Source organism: Lissotriton helveticus, chromosome 5_1 (genome assembly GCF_964261635.1).
Source record: "Lissotriton helveticus chromosome 5_1, aLisHel1.1, whole genome shotgun sequence".
In the NCBI taxonomy this organism is placed as follows: domain Eukaryota; kingdom Metazoa; phylum Chordata; class Amphibia; order Caudata; family Salamandridae; genus Lissotriton; species Lissotriton helveticus.
In genome coordinates, this window is record NC_136065.1 from 797,285,925 (window position 1) to 797,306,366 (window position 20,442).

At 48.5% G+C, this 20,442-nt stretch overlaps 1 protein-coding gene across 17 annotated transcripts in view; it reads left to right on the forward strand.

Annotated features, from left to right (window-relative positions):
* The window catches only part of CCSER2 (coiled-coil serine rich protein 2), a 556,848-nt gene that overhangs the window by 527,416 nt on the left and 8,990 nt on the right, over positions 1-20,442 (forward strand). The window contains exon 13 of one of the 17 annotated variants that reach the window (XM_078643286.1): positions 2,157-2,196. The exons of the other annotated variants lie outside the window; for them this stretch is intronic. Coding sequence (XP_078499412.1) covers positions 2,157-2,196 — 40 coding nt within the window. The remainder of the gene's footprint in view (positions 1-2,156; positions 2,197-20,442) is intronic. 17 annotated transcript variants of the gene reach the window in all.

Sequence of the window (20,442 nt, forward strand, 5' to 3'; positions counted from 1 at the left end):
GCCCTGCGTCTATGGACATGGCTGAAACAGCAGGATATTTCCCTGGTAGTTCAACACATCTCGGGTTCCCTGAAAGCCAAGGTGGACAAACTCTTCAGTTGATGCATAGCGGATCACGAATGGCATCTCCACTTGGTTAGTACTCTTTAAACAGTGGGGAGGGCCTTGGTTAGATCTGTTAGCCTCCTCTGAGAACGTGCAATGTCAGCAGTTTTGCACTATGGAGTTTCCAAGGCGGCTCTCCCTCGGAGACGCTTTTCGTCTCAAGTGAAGCTCAGGCCTCCTGTACGCCTTTCTGCCCATACCACTCCTGCTCAGAGTTCTCAAGAAGATCGGGAACGACCGGGCCTATTTGATCTTCGGAATTGTCATGGAGAGCCTAGTATCCTGAGTTTATGAACATGAGCATCTATCCGCCCATCAGGCTGCCCCTTCAGCAGGATCTTCTGTCCCAGCAGCTGGTGAGGGTCCTCCACCCAAACCTGTCAACTCTTCGCCTTCTTGTGTGGAGATTGAGGGCGGCAGTTGATGGCTTTTTGATCTTCCTCTCGAAGTCTGTAATGTTTCTATAAAGAAGAGGAGCGACTCCACCGTCTGGACCTAAAAAGAGCGTTGTCGTTCTACCATGACAAGAGTTCCGGGTATGTTGGTGCAAAGAAAGGTTAAGTGGTGCAGAAACAGACCATCTCTCAATGGGTCGTTTTCTGTTTAAAGATTATGCTAAGCACTGGCAAGGAAGCAGCCTCCTGAAGGCTTAAGAGCTCATTCCACCAGCACTGAGGCTCGGACCACTGTGTTAGCCCTTGGGGTTCCATTCCTGGACATGTCAGGCAGCAATGTAGGCATCCCTGCACACCTTCACCAAGCATTACTGCCGGGAAACTCCGGTTCCAAAGGACTGGCAGTTTGCCAGTTCGGTCCTTGAGGACTTCCTAGACTAAATTTGTTTGCAGGCCCTACTCTGGGGATGGTGTTGCTTGGGTATCTATTCAAAGATAAAGAATCTGCGCCTATATGTCTCTACCAGACGAGCTTGTTACTTACCTTTGGTAGTACCTTATCTGGTAGAGACCATATCTAGCTGCAGGCTCCTTATCGACCCACCTATCATCCCCGTCTGCGGACATATTTCTTGGGCCAGGATGGATCCCTTTCCGTGCCCTAGTTTGAAAACACCAGTGTCAGTGCACCTCATGCCTCTGCGCTTCTGGGGTGGAAAGTCGGGAAACGTAACTGATGTCGGCACGCCGAGGGCTCTTATATAAGTGGCGCAGCTGTCACTTCCTGCGCGTACGACTCTACGTGGAGCCGACCAATGCCACCTACCGGTGCACAGGGGGTGCTGCTCACGAAAAATCTACTGGATTCAGTCTGATGCATGGGGAAATTCAAAGGTATTGAATCTGCAGCTAGATATTGTCTCTACCAGATGAGGCATTACTGAAGGTAAATTACATGTTTGTCAAGAAGCATAGTGTTGTGCATCATAAATATTTTGAACATAACATGCTGAGGTTTGAGAGCCAATCATGAAACAACTAATTTACCAGGCCTGTGGAGAGTTACTTTTAACATCTCAAGCAGGAGAAGTATCGTTGCTTGTCTATATCTGTGTGTTTTTTTCTAATTTGGCATCACAATTTGGGCACCACCTCAGGAGAACACATTCATACACAAAATGGTTATGGCCGCCTCAGGCTGGTCTTTTGATGAGTTTGACAAAGTGACAAAATATCCATACTGAAGATGTTCATACATTTCATTTGTGACTATATTGAAGTTCCCCATGCTGCAATTCCATTGTTAAAACCATTATATTCATACCAGTGTAACTCTTGGCTACATACGTTGCAAATCACAATTGTCTAATATTCATTAGCCCAAAAGTGTTTGGACATCATTTTGATTGAATCACTTAATTACGGGTGAATATTGTTGTCTCCTTGAGGTTGTGAAAAAGGACTTTAGTTTGTTTTTACTTGTGATTCTTGGTTAATCCCAAGTTCTCAAAAAATAAAATGCGTCTTGCATGACAAAATCAAATTTACCAGAGACTAATCAATGTTGAGCCATAACAATGCTCATTTTTCATGTTGCACTGACACCATGTTGCTTGTCTTTTTCTGTCTCTGTTCTTTCATAATGCCATTGGCAAGGAGTTGAGGAGTTAGTCCATTACTTCTGTGATACCGCGTGGTACAGTACAATTTCAGATTTCTTCCTACCTTCTCCCACATCATGGCTGTGCTATACTCCCTGCATGATGCATGTATGTTAAGTAAATTGCATGCAATTCAGTCATGCTTCCTATACACGTTGAAATTCTAGACACGTCTTTATGTTGAGTTGAGTTCATTATCTTTTTCAGGAAGTTATTAGAGCTTGAATCTTGAATTGTGTTTTAGAATGTTGCTTTGTGTGCCATGATATGCTCTGAGAGGCAGTGGTGGAACTATACTGAAACAGATAGAATTATGGGTCCATACGGGCAAAGTCTAAAAGTCTTTGTGCATTATTGATCCCAGGAATTTTATTTGTACTGCCTACATACTTGGTTTATAATTCTCTGCAAGAAATAGGCGTTTTTATTCTTGAAACCCTTCATCTCACTCAGAAAGTAACTATTGCACTATCTCAGTGCACACAGTGGAAATTACTGACCATTTACTTCCACACTCTAAACGAGCCAATGTCAAAGCAAGCTGCATAAGTGTTGCAAACCATGCAGCTCCATTAAATGCTAATCTTTATAGAGTGCTCCGTGGTAGTAGCCGCAATACTGTGCTGCTCCCGTGACATATGCTAGAGTTGTTTTTGCTGTCCATTTCAAATAGTGCTGGACTGAAGACTGCTGGAAGTGATATGTTTTCTGTAATTAGTTAGGCAGATTAAGGTGAACGGACTTCATGCTTTAGAGACTATCTTTCCTACGCTTTGGCACTGCCCTACAATTACTGATTCTTTAAGTTACAACTCAAGACAAACCAATGTTTTGTACTTATTCTATGTTACTATCCTATGTATCTCATATATGGCCACAACAGTACAGGTTACCTGCGTATATCCCATTTTGAGGTGGTTGTGTTAGCAAAACAGTCTGGCCTCTGAGGTAGCTGAGAAGCAGTTTTCTGGGAAATGTGCCTCCATGATTCTCAAGCAATCAGTCAATTAATTAGGGAATTGTAAGCGCGCCTCACACCCGTGAGGGTCTCAAGGTGCTGGGGGGGTAGGGGGGGGGGGGATGCCTAAGCATCTCCGTTCAGCCGAAGAACCAGGTCTCAGGTCTCGAGGGTCTCCTGAAGGTGTTCAGGGAGGGGGCACGTCTGATGTCTGCCGGTAGCTTGTTCCAGGTCTTGGCTGCGATGTGGGAGAAAGATCTTCCAACCGATCTGGCCCTGCGGATGCGAGGGGTTTCGGCCAGTGCGAGGTTGGATGATCGCAGGTTTCTTTTGGGTACGTGGAAGTTTATTATGTCATTAAGGTATTTGGGTCTGTTGTTGTGCAGGCATTTGTAGGCGTGAGTGAGGATCTTGAAGTTGACTCACTTCTCCACGGGGAGCCAGTGCAGTCGCCACAGGTGTCGGCTGATGTGTTTGTGCCGGGGGATGCCGAGGACGAGTCTGGCCGCAGTGTTCTGTACTGTTTGTACTTTGCGGAGTAGGGACTTGTTGATGCCGGCGTAGAGTGCATTGCCATAGTAGAGTTTGCTGGTGATCAGTGCGTGGGTGACTGTTTTCCTCGATTCATGGGGGGATCTATTTGAAGGTCTTTCGGAGGATGTGGAGGGTGTTGAAGCAGCTGGAGGTGATGGCGTTAACCTGTCAGTTCATGGCGAGTGATGAGTTGAGTACGATGCTGAGGTTCTTGGCGTGGTCTGAGGGCGGTGGGCCACCAGGTGTTGTCCCATGCTGAAGGAGTGATTCTGAGGACTTCTGTCTTCTCTGCATTGAGTTTAAGGCAGCTGTTGGTCATCCAGACTGCCACTTCTTGCATTCCCCTCTGGAAGTTGAGTTTTGCGGGGTTGGGTCTAAGGTGAGGGAGAGGATGAGCTGGGTGTCGTTGGCGTAGGATATGATGTTGAGGCCGTGTTGTCGGACGATGTTTGCGAGGGGAGCCATGTAGATGTTGAAGAAGGTCGGGCTCAGAGATGACCACTGTGGGACTCTGCTGGGGATGTCAGTGGGGGCGAAGAGGAAGGGCGGTAGTCTGATCCTTTGGCTTTTTCCGGTAAGGAACGAGCGGATCCAATCTAGGGCAGTACCTTGTATTCCAGCGTTCTGTAGTCTGGTGATTAGAGTGCGGTGGGAGACGGAGTCGAAGGCTGCAGACAGGTCGAGGAGGATGAGGGCCACAGAGTGGCCCTGGTCCAGGAGGGTGTGGATGTTGTCTGTGGCGGTTAGTAGGGTGGTCTCGGTGCTGTGGTTGGCTCGGAATTCGGATTGGGACTGGTCGAGGATCGCGTGCTCTTCGATGAATCGTGTCAATTCCCTGTTGACTGTTTTCTCTGCGAAGGGAACAAGCGAGATGGGCCGGTGGCGTCGGCCATGGGCTTCTTGACCAGGGACCTGACTTTGGCTCGCTTTCAGTCGTCTGGGAAGGTCCCTGTTTTGAAGGTGGTGTTGATGGTGTGTTGCAGTTGGGGCGCGATGGTGTTTGCAGCTCTGTAGTAGATGTGCGAGTGGCGGGGGTCGGTGGGGGCCCGAGTGGATGCCTTTCATGGCCGCGGCGGGGTCAAAGGTCGTGATAGGTATCCAGTTGGAGATGGTGGGCTGGATGGCATCCTTGGGAGGCGGGGGGCTGGCAGAGGTGTCTTGTGGGTGGTCGGTGAAGTTGTTGTACAGTGTTCTGATCTTGAGGTGGAAGTAGGTTCCGAGCTTTTCACAGAGGTCTTGGGACGAGTTGATGTCTGCGGTGGTTGATGAATTCCTGGATGACGTTGAAGAGTTCCTTGGAGTTGCAGAGGATTTTGTTGTGGATGAAGTTCCTTTTGGTTGTTCTGATTTGGTGTAGTCCGTCATGGCATCCTTGTAGTAGAAGTAGCTGTTGGTTGTCTTGTTATACCTCCAGATCTTTTCCAGGCGTCTGCAGGTGCGCCTGGCTTTTTGGAGGTCGGTGGTGAACCAGGCGGAGTTTCTGTGGCGTTGTTTTCTGGGTTGCTTAGTGGGGCAAGCTCATCTGCGCAGTTGGAGATCCACGTGTGGAGTTCTCTGGCTGTGGTGTTTGCGTCGGATGCCCAGGTGTGGTTGTCGCAATTCTTGCTTGCTTCCCCTGGTGCCTTTTGGGATGACTACAGGAAAACGGTGAGCTTATTGGTAATTAGATCTGGAGCAGTATGGTATGGACAAGTAAAATCCATTTAACGAAATTCTCCATTACTTGAGTACAGGATAGCAAAGAAGTAATTGAACATCATCTTTTTCTTGGTGCATTTGATTTTGTGTTGTGTGTTTCCTACTTCTCAATGTTTTCAACCAAGTCATTAGGTTAACCATTCCCAGTTTCTGAACTCTGAAGGCCACCTGTTTCACTCCACTACACGATCCCTGCACCAAGCACGTTACTTCATCATTCTTAATCTGCATTCTCCAGTGGTAACACTTCAGCACATCGTTTCTTTACCCACACAGTTCTTTGCCTGTTTTCATATTTTCTTCTTAAACCTGGGGCGCAGAGGAAGTCTTGAAATCTTAATGGGCTATGTATTGGAGACGTAAAAGCTACAGTGTATGATCCATCCAGTTGTTAATGATGCCATAGTGTTCTCTTTTAGACAAATCCATCTGCTTAGTGAAAAATGCATCCCTGCAGAAAACTGGATTTTTAGACCACACACCTCATATTTCACAAAAAAATAAATTATCAAACAAGAAACTTAAAAAATACTGATTGTTATATGGTTACTGTAAAAAGTGCTGTTTACAGGAACATTAGCTTATTCAGCAAAGCAGGAACATTGAAATGAATGTTTTCCAGAAAATGACTGTGCGGCTAACTTGCAAATAGTGTTTTATACTGAAATGGTTACCATTGCTTTGGTCAGATTTTTTTTATGCATTCTACTTGAGCACTATTTGGGTTATTGGCTAGGACACTGGGTCCCATCATCAGGTTGTAATCCACAAAAGTGTTCCATCCATTTGCCAATCAGTCAAGGAAAATGTAAGCTTGCCCACCTTCCATAAAATTTGAGTCTTTTAAAGGAGAACCCATGGTTTCCTTTTCCAGAACTACGCAGACAGAGCTCCTGAATCCATCCTCTTCAGGTATATACAAAGCCTGACCTGCCCGTATGACTTAGTGGCTGGCTTTTAGGACAGTCTTCTAGAGTCTTCTCTAACCACAGCTTGTGATGTTCTTAGAAGCCGCCTTCAAACACTGCAGCTGTGCTCCTGTCACCTACATTTATTTTACTACAGGCCAGTTTAAATGTCTGGTTTAACTATTACTAAAAATAATCAAAGTTATAAAATCAGTTTATCAATTTTCATTTTCAAATTTCTCAGATAAATTCCAGATATTTGCTTTCAGGAAAGTACAATTTTGTTTATTTAAAGAGGCTATTGGTAACTCCTGGTGTAACATTACGTTCACCAGGCTGTTTTCTATGTTCCATAAATTTTGAAAAGAGAGGTAAGTGTAGTTGTGACATGTAACTTTTCATTTTCAACATGACAGTAGACCTGAACCTGCTAAGCCTGCCTTAAACACGATTTAGCTTTTCAAGGGATCCAAACTCATGTTAAATCTTTTTAATCTTTGATCTCCTTACTGCTAATACTAAAGCAGCTTATGCAGTGTGAAAGGTAATTACATCCTGGAAGTATTTTTTTTACTTACTGAAGTGTTTTAATAAAATAAAAAAAAGTGTTTTTAGATCATTCAAATGAATGTTCATAGCAAGTGTTCGTTGGATAAGGGCTCACACTGTATAAGAAAGAAGTACAACAAAGTCTGTGTGTGATGATGCTAGTAAGTCAATGGTACATAGATATTACTAGTTGCTGTTTGTCCCTTTAGAACGAAGCAGCCTTCTATATTAATACAGCAAACTCAGTATCTGAAAGAAACACATAGTGATCGATTCCTTAACTTAGAATTACCCCCAGGTGTCAGACTGGATCCGGAAAGGTTTTGTCAGCAGTACCCCTGCTCCTCGAAAGGTAACGTTGTGTGGCTCTTCAGTTCTTTCTTTTTCCGTGCCAGCAAGCGCAGATCCGGAGACAGCGGTACCCCTAGTCACTTTTTGACTGAGTTTTTTTAGGCCTTATTGCCTCTTCTTTTCCGGTCGATCAACTCCTGGTGCCGTAGGGATGCCCGGTTTCAAGTCCTGCTTGGATCGTCATCGAATGATGTCGGTGATGGACCAGCACCGCGTGTGTCTCTACTGCCTGGGGCGTGATCACGACCCCAAGTCGTGCCCCGACTGCCGGGCCATGGCGCAGAAGATTTTGCGGGAGCGGTCTGGGAAGTTGCTTGAAGTCCGGCAGTCAGCTCCGTGCCGCACAAGGTCCCGGTCCCGTGGGAGGTTGAGGGACCTGTCGAGGAGCCATCACCATCGTTCTTTGGGATCGAAGTCTTCACACTCGGGTCAGGTAAAATGAAGCATCACAAGAAATCGAAGAAGCGCCCTCGCTCACCGACTTCCCCTCGCCCGTCTAGCGACGTGGCTGAGTGTGCAGGTGGGTCATCCCCCGTGGCTGCAGCAGAGCCTACGGTATCGCCGTTGGCCAACCTGCCATTTCCGGGTCCGTCGGCGACTCTGGCCCAGCTGCAGAAATTTCTGCCAGTTATGGCCCGCCTCTTTGTGCCGTCAGACCCCGCAGGCGCGTCTTCAGGCACCGCGGGCCTGACTGGGTGTCCTCGCCCTGTACTGTCGGCAGCTCCGGCATCACATGTCTGCTTCGGCCCCAGCGCCTCAGGGCCCCCAAGGATCCAGGCCTGGATCTCGGTTGACCTTGTGACACCTCCACCGACCCCGCCCATTCCCCCGGACGAAATCATCCCCTGGTTCATCCCTGAAGTGGACACGGCGCCGGAACGGCGTCGCTCCACGACAATCCTGATGGGACCTTTCTACCCCTATGTCTACCAGTCTCCGTATTTTCGGCCTGTTCCACAGCCTTCAGAGGAAGGGGAGGACTGGGAGGGGCCTGATGACCCTCTCACTGCACAGTGTGAGTTTAACCCGGACTGGGTTGAGGATTTGGTGGATGCCAGTGGTCTTGGCACCTCTCCTGACATTGGCATGCTTACTCATCCTACCGTGGCTACGGAGGAGGGTGCAAGTTATGCAGTTATGTTGTGTAGGGCGGCCGAGTCTCTGCACCTTGAACTCCCTACAGTGGCCGTCAGGACTAACCTCCTCACAGAAGTGCTTCAGCCGGCGGCTACCTCTGCGGAGACACTGGTGCCCTTTAATGATGCACTTTCAGATGTTCTTTTGGGCACCTGGTCCAGGCCCAACACAAGGGCTCCTGTGGATAGGAACGTGGCCCGACGCCATCGCCCGGCCCCTGCTACCCCCTCTTTCTCGCCCAACAGCCCACTCCTGAGAGCTTGGTTGTCCAAGCCTCTACGTCCCAAAGCGCCTTACCTACCGCACCTCCGGATACGGAATCTCAGAGACTGGAACAGTTTGGGAAAAATATTTTTTCTTCTGCCAGTTCAGGGCTGCGGTCTGTGAACACTGCATGCCTCTTGGGCCGTTATTTCCACTCTGTGTTGGATACGGTGGCGCAGGTGCTGCCTCAGTGTCCGGAGGAATCCCGGACAGTGCTCCCCCAAAGCTATTGCTGAAGGGAGAGATGCGGCAAAGTTCACAATACGATGTGGCCTTGACACAGCAGACTCGCTGGGCAGGGCGATTTCCACGACAGTGACGTTCCGCTGAAACGCCTAGATTTCCAGAACACACTGATGGACATGCCCTTTGATGGCATTTGCTTTTTTAGCAACAAGGCAGATAGTGCGCTGGAGCGTTTTAAGGACTCGCGGGCTACGGCCAAGTCCTTGGGCCTTTCGCCCACTCGCCCTCCTCAGCCTTCTTCTTTTCAACCCTTTCGTGGCCACAGAAGGGGCGCCCCAACAAGTTTGCTCCAGTGCCACATGCCGCAGCAGCAACAGTCTCAGTGCGGACGTGGGACCTGCAGAGGCGGGTCAGGGGGCCAGCGGGCAGGTCAGTCAACCTCCACCCCGGCCACCACTGCCTCCAAACCTTCCTAGTCCGGTTTTTCAAGCCCATGAAACGCCAGTGGGCGGCAGCATTTACCATCACCTCCCCCACTGGTGCACCATCACTACGGACAGGTGGATTTTACAAATAGTCCGAAGGGGCTACTCCCTCCCCTTCGAGACTACCCCTCAAGCCATGCCACCCCAGTACCACCGCAGGTTGGGGGATCACTAGGCACTTCTTCAACAGGAAGTTGTGGCCCTCTTGGCCAAGGGGGCCATTGAGCGCGTTCCTACATCAGAAGTAGGTCGTGGTTGTTATTCCCACTACTTTCTGGTGCCCAAGAAGGAAAAGGGCCTGAGTCCTATCTTAGACCTCCGGAACGTCAATCACTTCCTCCGGAAGGAGAAGTTCAAGATGTTAACTCTGGCTCAGTTCTTGTCTGCCCTCGATTCTGAAGACTGAACGGTAGCGTTGGATCTGCAGGACGCATATTTCCATATTCCCGTCCTGCTGGCCCACCGGCGTTACCTGCGGTTTACGGTAGGCCACAAGCCCTATCAGTTTACCGTGCTCACCTTTGGCCTTACTAGCGCACCTCGGGTGTTCACGAAAGTGATGGCGGTGGTTGCAGTTCATCAGCGCAGATCACGGGTTCCAGTCTTCCCCTATCTCTACGGCTGGCTTTGAAGGCGGGATTGCCCCAGGCAGTCGTCTCCCACCTCCAGATTAAGGCCGACCTCCTGCATTTGCTGGGGTTCTCCATCAATGTGCCAAAGTCGCACCTGGTTCCCTCTCAGAAGCTCCTCTTCATCGGAGCAGTTATGGATACAACGCTCTTTCGGGTCTTTCCTCCCGTAAAACGAGTCCAAGATATTCATGCTCTGATTCTGGTCTTCCGGCCTCTAAACTGGGTTTCGTTCAGGCTGACCCTTAGTGGATGCCTCCTGCATCCTGCTGGTCGATCATGCCATATGGCATATGCGGGCTCTGCAGTGGGACCTGAAGTTCCAGTGGGCGCAGCATCAGGGAAGCCTGTCCAGGTACTTCCAGATCTCAGAGGACCCTGCCAAACAGTTGCAGTGGTGGCTCACAAACCGGCATTGGGTCAATGGCAGATCCCTCTCCCTTCCTTAACCAGAGCACACAGTGGTGACGGACGCGTCCCTCCTAAGATGGGGGGGGATATGGGAGAGGCGGAGATCCAAGGCCTCTGGTCTCCGGAGGAGTCCTTGCTCCATATCAACCTTCTGGAGCTTCGGGCAATCCGGCTTGCACTGAAGGCATTCTTTCCCTCTGTCAAGGGTAGAGTAGTACAGGTTTTCACAGACAACACCACCACCATGTGGTACTGCAACAAACAGGGTGGGGTCGGGTTGTGACCCCTATGTCAGGAGGCTCTGCACCTCTGGACATGGCTGGAGCATCAGGGCATTTCCCTGGTGGTTCAACACCTGGCAGGTTCACTGAACGCCAGGGCGGACGAACGCAGCCGCAGTTGCATGATCATGAATGGCGTCTTCACTCTGACGTGGTGCTAGGTCTCTTTCAGCATTGGGGAGAGCCTTGGTTAGATCTGTTCGCCACCGAAGAGAATGTGCAATGTCAGCAGTTCTGCGCGTTGGAATTTCCAAGGCGGCACTCCCTAGGCAACGCTTTTCATTGCGAGTGGAGTTGCGGGCTGTTGTGCGCCTTTCCGCCTCTACCACTTCTACCCAGAATGCTATAGAAGATCAGGCGCGACCAGGCACAATTCTTTCTTGTGGCTCCGGACTGGGCTCGAAGAGTATGGTATCCTGAGCTACTCAGTATGACCATTGATCCCCCGATCCCACTGCGTCTTCAGAAGGATCTTCTGTTGCAGCAGCAGGGGACAGTCCCCCCACCCGAACCTGTCCAGTCCAGATTGAGCGGCTGCAGTTGAATCCTTTTGACTTGCCTCCTGAAGTTTGTAATGTTATTCTGGCAGACAGGCGGCCCTCCACTAAGTTGGTATACGCCTGCAGGTGGAACAAATTTGTGGCACGGTGCACAGCAAAGGCTGTGGATCCCCTTTCTGCCCCTCTTTCTGAAGTCCTTTTGTTTCTTCCTTCTTTGGCCCATCAGGGCTCTGCTGTGGGCACGATCAAGGGCTACCTTGCTGCTATTTCGGACTTTCTCAGGCTCTCTGATCAGCCCTCTCTCTTCAAGACCTCTGTTGTAAATAGATTCCTCAAAGGCTTACTCCCCTTTTCCCTCCTATTCCTTTTGTGATGCCACGGTGGGACCTGAATTTGGTTCTTACATATTTGATGTGCACTCCCTGTGAGCCTCTTCACATCCCTCCTCTACGTCTCTTGACTCTAAAAACGGCATTCCTGGTTGCCATCACCTCTGCTAGGCGAGTGAGTGAGCTCCAGGCTCTTTCTTGTAAACCTCCTTTTCTGTCTGTCCACCCAGACAAGGTTGTACTCAGAAGCCGTCCATCTTTTCTGCCAAAAGTTGTCACTGCTTTTCACATCGGGCAAACCATCACTTTGCCTACTTTCTTTCCACCTCTGCATCCTTCTAGAGAGGAAGAGATGCTCTACCGTCTGGACCCAAAACGTGCGCTCTCCTTTCACCTCAGTCGCACACAACAGTTCCGGGTGGATGACCAGCTCTTTGTTGGCTACTTTGGTGCCAAGAAATGTTGGGCCGTACACAAGCGAAGGATATCTCGGTGGGTCTTCTTGTGTATTCTACCAGGGCGACCGCTTCCACTACGGCGTTGGGTTGTGGTGTCCCCTTACAAGACATCTGTCAGGCTGCTATGTGGGTCTCGCTGCACACTTTCACTAAGCATTACTGCCTGGACAGCCAAGTCCAGAGAGACGGCTTCTTTGGCCATTCTGTTCTCCGAGACTTCCTGTTGTGATCTTGGCTCGCTGACCCTCCACCGGGGTTGGTATTGCTGGGGTATCTATTCTAAGGTAAGGAACTATCAATTTGTTTCTTCCAGATATACAAGCTACTTACTTTCGGTAACAATATATCTGTAAAAAACATTAGTAGTGATAGATTCCTTACCGCCCCACCTATCCTCCCCGTTCTGCAAACTTATTTCTAGGGTTAAGGTCATCCCTTTCAGGGCCCTAGTTTCACTGCACCAGTGGTCAGTATCTTACATGGCTCTGCGTTCCTGGCGCGGAAAGTACAGAACTGAGGTCCGCGCACAAGGGCGGCATCTAAGAAGCTGCCGCGACGTCATCTCGGCTTCCACAACGCCAACGACGGACACGGAGCCGCACGATGCCACCTTCCGACGTGCAGGGATACTGCTGACGAAAACTTTCCGGATCCAGTCTGACGCCTAGGGGTAATTCTAAGGTAAGGAATCTATCACTACTAATGTTTATTGAAGATATATCATTACCGAAGGTAAGTAACTTGTTCGATTGGTAAGCAAAGTCTCTTTGCCGGAATGGCATTAACAATGGCTCCACCCATTAACATTTACGATCATCAGGACAATAAAAGTTGCAGATGAGTGTTTCTGTAATGGAATAGTATATTCCACAAGGACAGTTTCTTTCGGATCTCGCCTCAATAGCGGCAAATCTTGCAGTCAGCTCTGCCAACTTTACTATCTTAGGCGATCTCAACAACCACCTAGACGACCCAAATGACTCTATAGCCAGAGAACATTCCTCTAGCCTAATCGCCCTCGAATTACACCAACGCGTTACTGGGCCCACCCACCAAAAAGGACACCTTTTAGACCCGGTCTTTAGCAACTGCAAAAACCTCCATGTTGGAATTCCCTCCCCCCTTCCTTGGTCTGACCACTTCCTCATCCCACTCACCTGGACCCTGCCCCTTCACCTCCTCCCCAAACCCCGACAACTCAACGCTCCCACAACTGGTCCAAACTCCTTTTAACTGAGTGGCAGGATCTCCTTCAAGGCACTAAACCCATTAACACCTCCGCTCCCACTCTAGACAATGAGAACTACAACAACTGGATCAGCAGTGCCCTAGACACAGTACTACCACTAAAAAACTCCCATCCTAAAAGGGGCAATCCTACAGCCCCGTGGTATACGAGTGATCTACGTGAGGCCAAACGTGTCTGTAAACGACTCGAGAGGAAGTGGCGCCTCAGTTACCTTCCAGCAGACAAAGCAAGCTATCGAACGGCAATCAAAAACTACAAAGCAAATATCCATCTAGCTCAGGCTAAATACTTTGAACTCAAGATCGAGAAGGCAGCCTCCAAACCTAGGGAGATTTATCAGATAGCAAAATCCCTTTTGCAACTTCCTGAGGCCCCAAAACATCACAATAACACTCAGACCCACTGCGAGGAAATAGCTGAGTATTTCCACCAAAAGATAGAAACCATCAACTCCTCTTTTCCCCCCACCATTACCCTGATCTCAGACTCCGTCAACATAGACCACATGACGGCTCCCTCCTGCGTTCTCAATAGCTTTCCCCCACTAGAACTTACCAAACTGGAAAAACTCATGAGCCAGATTAAATCTGGATCACCCATCGACCCAGCTCCTCCCAGCGCTCTCACCCAGATAACCCATCTGATCTCGCCCACCATACAAGACCTGCTCAACTCATCCCTCCAGACTGGTACTGTTCCACCTCCATGGAAAAGGGCAATGGTTAGAGCTCTATTAAAAAAGCCCAATCTGGATCAATCCAACCCCGCTAACTATAGACCTATATCCCTTCTGCCATGGCTTAGCAAACTTCTCGAGAAGCATGTAAACATCATTCTCACTGACTTCCTGGAAGCCAACAACATACTAGACCTCTCTCAGACCGGCTTCAGGCCCCGTCATGGTACGGAGACTGCACTTATTGCAGTGACGGAGGAGGCACGGAGGATCTTGGACGATGGCGGGTCCACAGCCATCGTCCTACTCGACCTAAGTGCCGCCTTCGACACTGTCAATCATAACATCCTACTTCACCAGCTTAACAAAATAGGAGTGTCAGGCACAGCACTCATTTGGCTGAGGTCTTTCCTTACGGATAGATCCTTCCAGGTCTCTGAAAGGGACTTCACCTCAGCCAGTAAACCCCTCACTTGTGGAGTGCCTCAGGGCTCCTCCCTGAGCCCTACCCTTTTTAATGTCTACCTACGCCCCCTAGCTGATGTCGTCCGCCCATTCGGGGTGAAAATTGTCACCTACGCGGACGACACGCAGCTAGTGGTAGCACTGGACCCCCCCCTGAACTCTCATCACAGATTACATATCTGCCTTGAAGCCGTCGCTGCTTGGATGTCTAGCTCTTGTCCCAAACTTAACGGGGACAAAACAGAGATAATGCTCCTTGGAAATAACATCTCGAAATCCATCAATCCCATCTGGCCTCTCTGCTTAGGAAGCCCCCCGCAACCCAAGGAGCAAATCAAGAGCTTAGGCATCTGGCTCGACCACACTCTAACCTTCAACTACCAAGCCACCAAGCTTGCTGCCACCTGCTTCGGGCTGATGAGACTTCTCCGCAAAATTCTCCCCCTCCTTCCGTTCCATTCAAGACGGATTATGGTTCAAGGCCTGATCCTCTCCAGTCTCGATTGTGGAAACGCCCTATATCTGGGGGCCCCACAATCTACACTTAACAGACTCCAGGTCATTCAAAACTGTGCGGCAAGAATCCTCCTGGATATCCCCCGCCGAACTTCAGTCAGAGCCAGACTGAAGGATCTTCACTGGCTCCCGGTGAGATCCAGAATTGAATTTAAGAGCATGTGCATCGCACACCGATCCTACTGGGGTACAGGTCCCTCTATTAACTCCCCCCTGATGAAAGCCTATCTACCCTCCCGCCCACTCAGGTCTACAACCTCCCACCTCGCCTCAGTACCACGCATTAGGAAGGCCAGATGTGGAGGCCGCTCGCTTTCTTACAACCTGGCTAGGATCTGGAACTCCCTTCCCCTCCCCATCAGATCAGAACCTAACCTTCTCACCTTCTGTAAACTATTAAAAACTTGGCTCTTCAGCAAAATTCCAATCTAACTTTTCACTCAGCTTCTCTTACTCCAGCCTCTCCAGCCCACCTCACTCTTTTCTATAGCGCTGGGACGCCCCTGGGTAGCCAACGCGCTTTACAAATCATCAATACATACAATACAATAGTATATATTGAAAGGTGTATTATCTCTGTAGATTGAATGACCATGTCAGAAAATGTGTAAAATAGTATATACTCACTGATGTGCCTGTGTATAGCATGTTCTACAAGTAGAGAAATAGAGGTAGTGTATGAATATAGTTGTGAGAAGTTGGCCTGATATATGATGTTCACTAGTTCTAGTGATCACCTTGTATCAGTCCAAACAACCCTTATGGTGATTGGTTGTAAGTCAACCTTATAGACCAGCTATCCTAATGGTAGCATGGACAAAGCAGTCTTAGGCTAAACTCTTTTGGCATGTGAAGCCAGCTGTTTTACCGCAATATAACCCCTTGAATACCAGATGAAAGGACACCACACAGGTTGTTATGAAAATAAACAGTATATTTATTAATAACAACACCTCTGAACTCTTTATGAGGCCAGAGGGCTAAGCACATGACAATTTCTTAAGAAAAATACGATAAGTTGCACTAAATTACAATGGTGCCCTAGGGGCACGACAAACCATATACTAAGTAAGTGGAATGTGAAAGTCAATAGAAGGAATGGAGCTGTCCAGAGGCTGTAGGATCGATGGGACCACGCTACACTAACTCTAGGTATGTAATAGGAGGCCCACGGAACGCGTGTGCAGAGTGTGAACTCACACGCGAGATGCGTAACAACGTCTATGGACAGTACAGTTCAAGTTAAAGGTGAGTACGGAAAATCCTGACTAGGTAGGACTAAAATGACTGTGGAACTGGACACTAGGACAGTTAAACTACCCTTGAGCACCGAAATGCTCTCGTTACCTCACCCACGGGCCGCGGGTGCATAGGTGCCAAAGTGTGTGGGGTTCTCGCGTTGAAGTCAATGGAGCCTGAAAGAAAAGATGCTGCAGGCGACCAGGAGGAAGATGTCCGGTGCGATCCAAGGGTGGATCGGTGAAGAAGAGGACCTGAAAGCAGAGGGGACAATGTTCAAAGTCACTAGCCAGTGACTGGAGTGGAACCAGGAAGGAACCAGATGTCGTCGTCGCGATCAGGTGAAGCGTGGACGCTTGACTCTGCAGCCACGTGGACTAGGAGGTGTCTTCGACGACCAGGATGGAGGCACGAGCTGTCCCACGCAGGATCTCGCTGTCGGCGGTGTTGGATCCGGAATCGGCGTCAACAGGCCTTGGCAAAGGCAACCCACGCGGTGAGGAGGAAAAGCGTCTGGTGCGGACTAGGAGAGTCCGAGGTGCCCCTCTTTTGGAAGGGAGCAAGGGCCAGTCTGGAGCAACCAGACCAGCAGCAAAGATTTCAAAGTTCGTCGTCTAGGAGGCCACTAGCCAGCCGGCAAGTGACCAGACAACGCGTCGAGCAGCAACAAAGCAGAAGGGCCCCACGCTGATCTCGTGGATGCTGGAGGGCTGATTTTCGGTGCAGGGGCTGCTCGGGGATGGGGCTTCTCAGTCCCCAGAGCACTTGGTCGAGTTTACCTCGGGAGTCGTGCTGGAAGCGAAGTGCAGTTTCTTCCAAGATGGCCGGTCCCACGTGTCTCGTCGCACCCACGGGTCTCAGCTTTGCTGTAGAGGTGAGTTGAGGTCGGAGAGGTCTGGGAATCCGGTTCTCGTCGGGCTCTGAAGTCTGGATCCTCGAGGGAAGACGACAAAGTGAAGCCGCTGGACGCTTGATGGTGCCAGCTTGTGCAGGGTGGACACTCCTTGCCCACAAGGGAGATTTCTTCAGTCTTCTGTGGAGCAGAACGTCGAAGTCCAGAGTTTCTTCTTGTAGAGTAGTTCAGGATTAATCTAACTTGGAATGGGACCAGCTCCTACCTTTATCCTGCTAAAGGGGGCTGCACTACTGACTAGGTCCCTCCCCTGGGTGGGACCAGGAAGGGGGGTGGCTACACCCCTTATCCTTTGTCCAGTTTCCCGCCAGAGCTGGGGCAGGGATGCCCCAGCAACTGGTATGAACCGGTGTATGCACAGGACACCTTGTGTGTCCCGGGCATGTCTCATTCCTTTCAGGCCTATCCTACCCAATACACAAAATCCTGTCTGGGGTGGTGCTAGCACCTCCCAAGGCAGGAAACCCTTTGTCCAAGCCTCCCTCTCTGGAAGGACTCCCAGCAGCAGGAGGTCAGACTTGTGTCTGTGGTGGCAGCATCCATTTTGTGATGCCAAGGCTCGAGTTAACTGTAACCGGGGTTGTCAGTTACATACATGTCGTGTCCCTCTGGAAGGGTGGAATGCTACCCCCGTCGCCAGAATTGGCGAGGGGGTAGTATTCCAATTCGTATGACACCTTACTCAACATGTTTTGATAATGTTATACCAGAGGTAGCATTTAACCGCGACGATTATAATGCACTTAAGAGTATATGGTATAGCGTTATCATGAAACAGCTATTAGGACTTGGTTCCGCAAGCTGCAAACGGGCTCAGCTCATGCCAGAGCACCATCTCACATAATTCCAAGCACTCTGCCTTCAGGATTGATAAGGCCTTCCATAGGAGTGACTGATAGGAATATATGTGTCCATTTTAGGTTTTAGATATAGGTAACTCTATCTATAGCAAAGAGTGGTTACACCTCCTTGCCCCAGCTGTCATGCAGCCAGTTGTGTCTATTTTAGATGGCCAGCCAGGGGTGGCATAATACATGCTTCAGCCCCTGGTAGGCCCTGGGTACACCTATGCCCTGGATACCTAAGGTATACTGTACGGGGACTGATAAGGTGGCCCAGTACCAATTGGTAAATGCACCTAGGGTACATGGTTGTCAATTTAGAGAGAGAACAGCTAGGCTGTGGGTCTGATTAGCAGGCCCACAGCCAGGGAAAGTTGTAAACCAGTGAAGCAAAAAGCAAAAAAATCTGGGGTGACCGAAGGATTGCAGACCCCACTCTCCTACAGTAGTCATATAGAGAATTATGCAACCAGAGTGCCATCACCACAATTCAGAAATTGTGACTTGCAGTTAATGTGTAGACTGTCACTTACATGAAAAGTGAAGGAAAAATGACAAAAACGTTTTAGCAAGGGTGATACAAGTTAAAAATAGAAATAGGAGGATATTATAGTTACCAGTATTTGGCCAAGGGTGGTCTCTGAATGAAAGTTGGCTGGCAGTACTGTACCACAACTACATCTAAATATGATCGTAAAATAATTCATCCTTCGAGAGGTTTCAGTCTTCAAATGTTTCCAGAAGGTGAGAGATGAACAATTTCTCACCATGTAGTTGAGATGTCTTCCAGGATTACTCAGTTCCCCTCTGGTGTCAGCCAAGAGTAAATCAAAAAGAAGGCAGAGTAGAACTGCAAGACATTCCCAAGGTTATGTTGGAGCGTGAGAGAGTCCCACAAACAGGCATGAAAAGTAGCTTGAAAGGAACAGGGGGAAATTAGTAAATCAACCGAAAGAAAGAAAGAAATTCTCAAGGACAGAGCAGCACTGATGGTGTCAGTGTGCACCAGAGCTAAGAGATACTGGAGATGAGCGTGGGTGTGCTCATCACCTGTATATCAAGGGTAATGCAAGTAATTACACAGGATTTGGCACCATATTTCCAAAGCAAATCTTTCACTCTAGAAACTGCCCATCACCCCTGAAGCTTCTAGTGGTTACCCTTTCAAAAAACCTAGACACCTCTATACAGCTGAACTATAGGTCCATCATTTATGCTGGTGCCAGAATCCCAGAATATCTCACAAACCAGTAAGTTCAAGTATTTAGATAACACTGTACTAGATTAAACTCGGTATGGTTTCTGTCTGATTATATATAGCTCTAAATCCACCCACCTGCCCATCCAAAAAGAAATCCACTGTGAGCAGGATCCCACTCAACTATCTGTTATGGTCATCCTTGATTTGTTAGCTGCTTTACCTCCTTAAATCACCACATCCTGCTCACCAGGCTCCTCGTTTACTTTGGGATACCAGATGCGGTCTTAAAATAGTTTGATTGCTTCCATGAAAATCATGCTCAAAAGCTCAAACTCTTGGTCTGCCCTGCCTGCTGAATAGTTTACAACTTTGGCCTTTTTCTATTTACTAAGAACCCTCCCATATATAATCCTCAACCCCAGTTTTATTTTATTGTACTGTTTAAGTTCATCAATATTAAAATCTGTCTTAAAGAAATCTGCATTTGGAAGCAGACTAACAACTAGATTATCTTTATTATTGATTATTATAACCCAAGTACGCTACTGCTTGATTCACTGCAATGCTTCCGACACTGAACCACACATCGTTCAGCTTTAAATCACCCAACAATCATTTGCAATGAGGAGCTCCTTTTCCAGAGAATTTAACACAGTCCTCAAAGGAGTGAAATACTAAATTCAAATGTCAGACGATTTGGCCCTTTAATTCACCTTACATGCCTAGAACCGTCTCATCTAGGTATTAAAGATCACAAACCAGAATTACGGCAATTGCACCTACATGGGTACTGCAATCAATCTCCACAACAAGTTTCAAATAGCTTAAATTCGACTAGCATGATGATCTTTACACTCAAACCTTCCCACATTTTAATCTGGCCTCATCACCTTACACTGGCTCACAAGGTGGCAAGAGAAAGGGTGGATTGTTCTTATAGGAGCGGAATCAAGTCTGAGCTGCAAGAACAGTCTGATTTGCATATATCTGTTGTCTCGAGTCGCATAGTGGGTATTAAACGATGGTCTGAAATGCAGACGTAATACTTCCCAGTGACTGAGATGAACTCAGGCATTCCATCCATTACTTTTTAGTTTTTAAGTTTTGTCCAATGTAGTGTACTTGTTGTATCTAATGATCTATCGCAACCAAATGCATCGGATAGTGGGATTTTGCAGGCACACGTGTCTTCTGTGGAAGTGCCTAAACTATCCCAAATGAGGCTTCCAGTAAGTACATTGTTGGCATTAAATATACCAGTTGCTGGTCTGTCAATAAAGACTCAAACATATTGTGTAAAGGTGCAGAAGTCTGTGTCTGAGTCTCCTGTGATCGTGTCATTAGAATTACATAAGACTCCACCAACAGTGACTACTCCTAAAACGCTAAAGTCACCTGTAGCAAGTCCAACATTAAATTCACCATCCGCTAATACAATTATGTTGAGGTTGCCAACACCTAGTCCAACAGCACTGAAGTCATCAGCTGCTGGTCGTACTTTG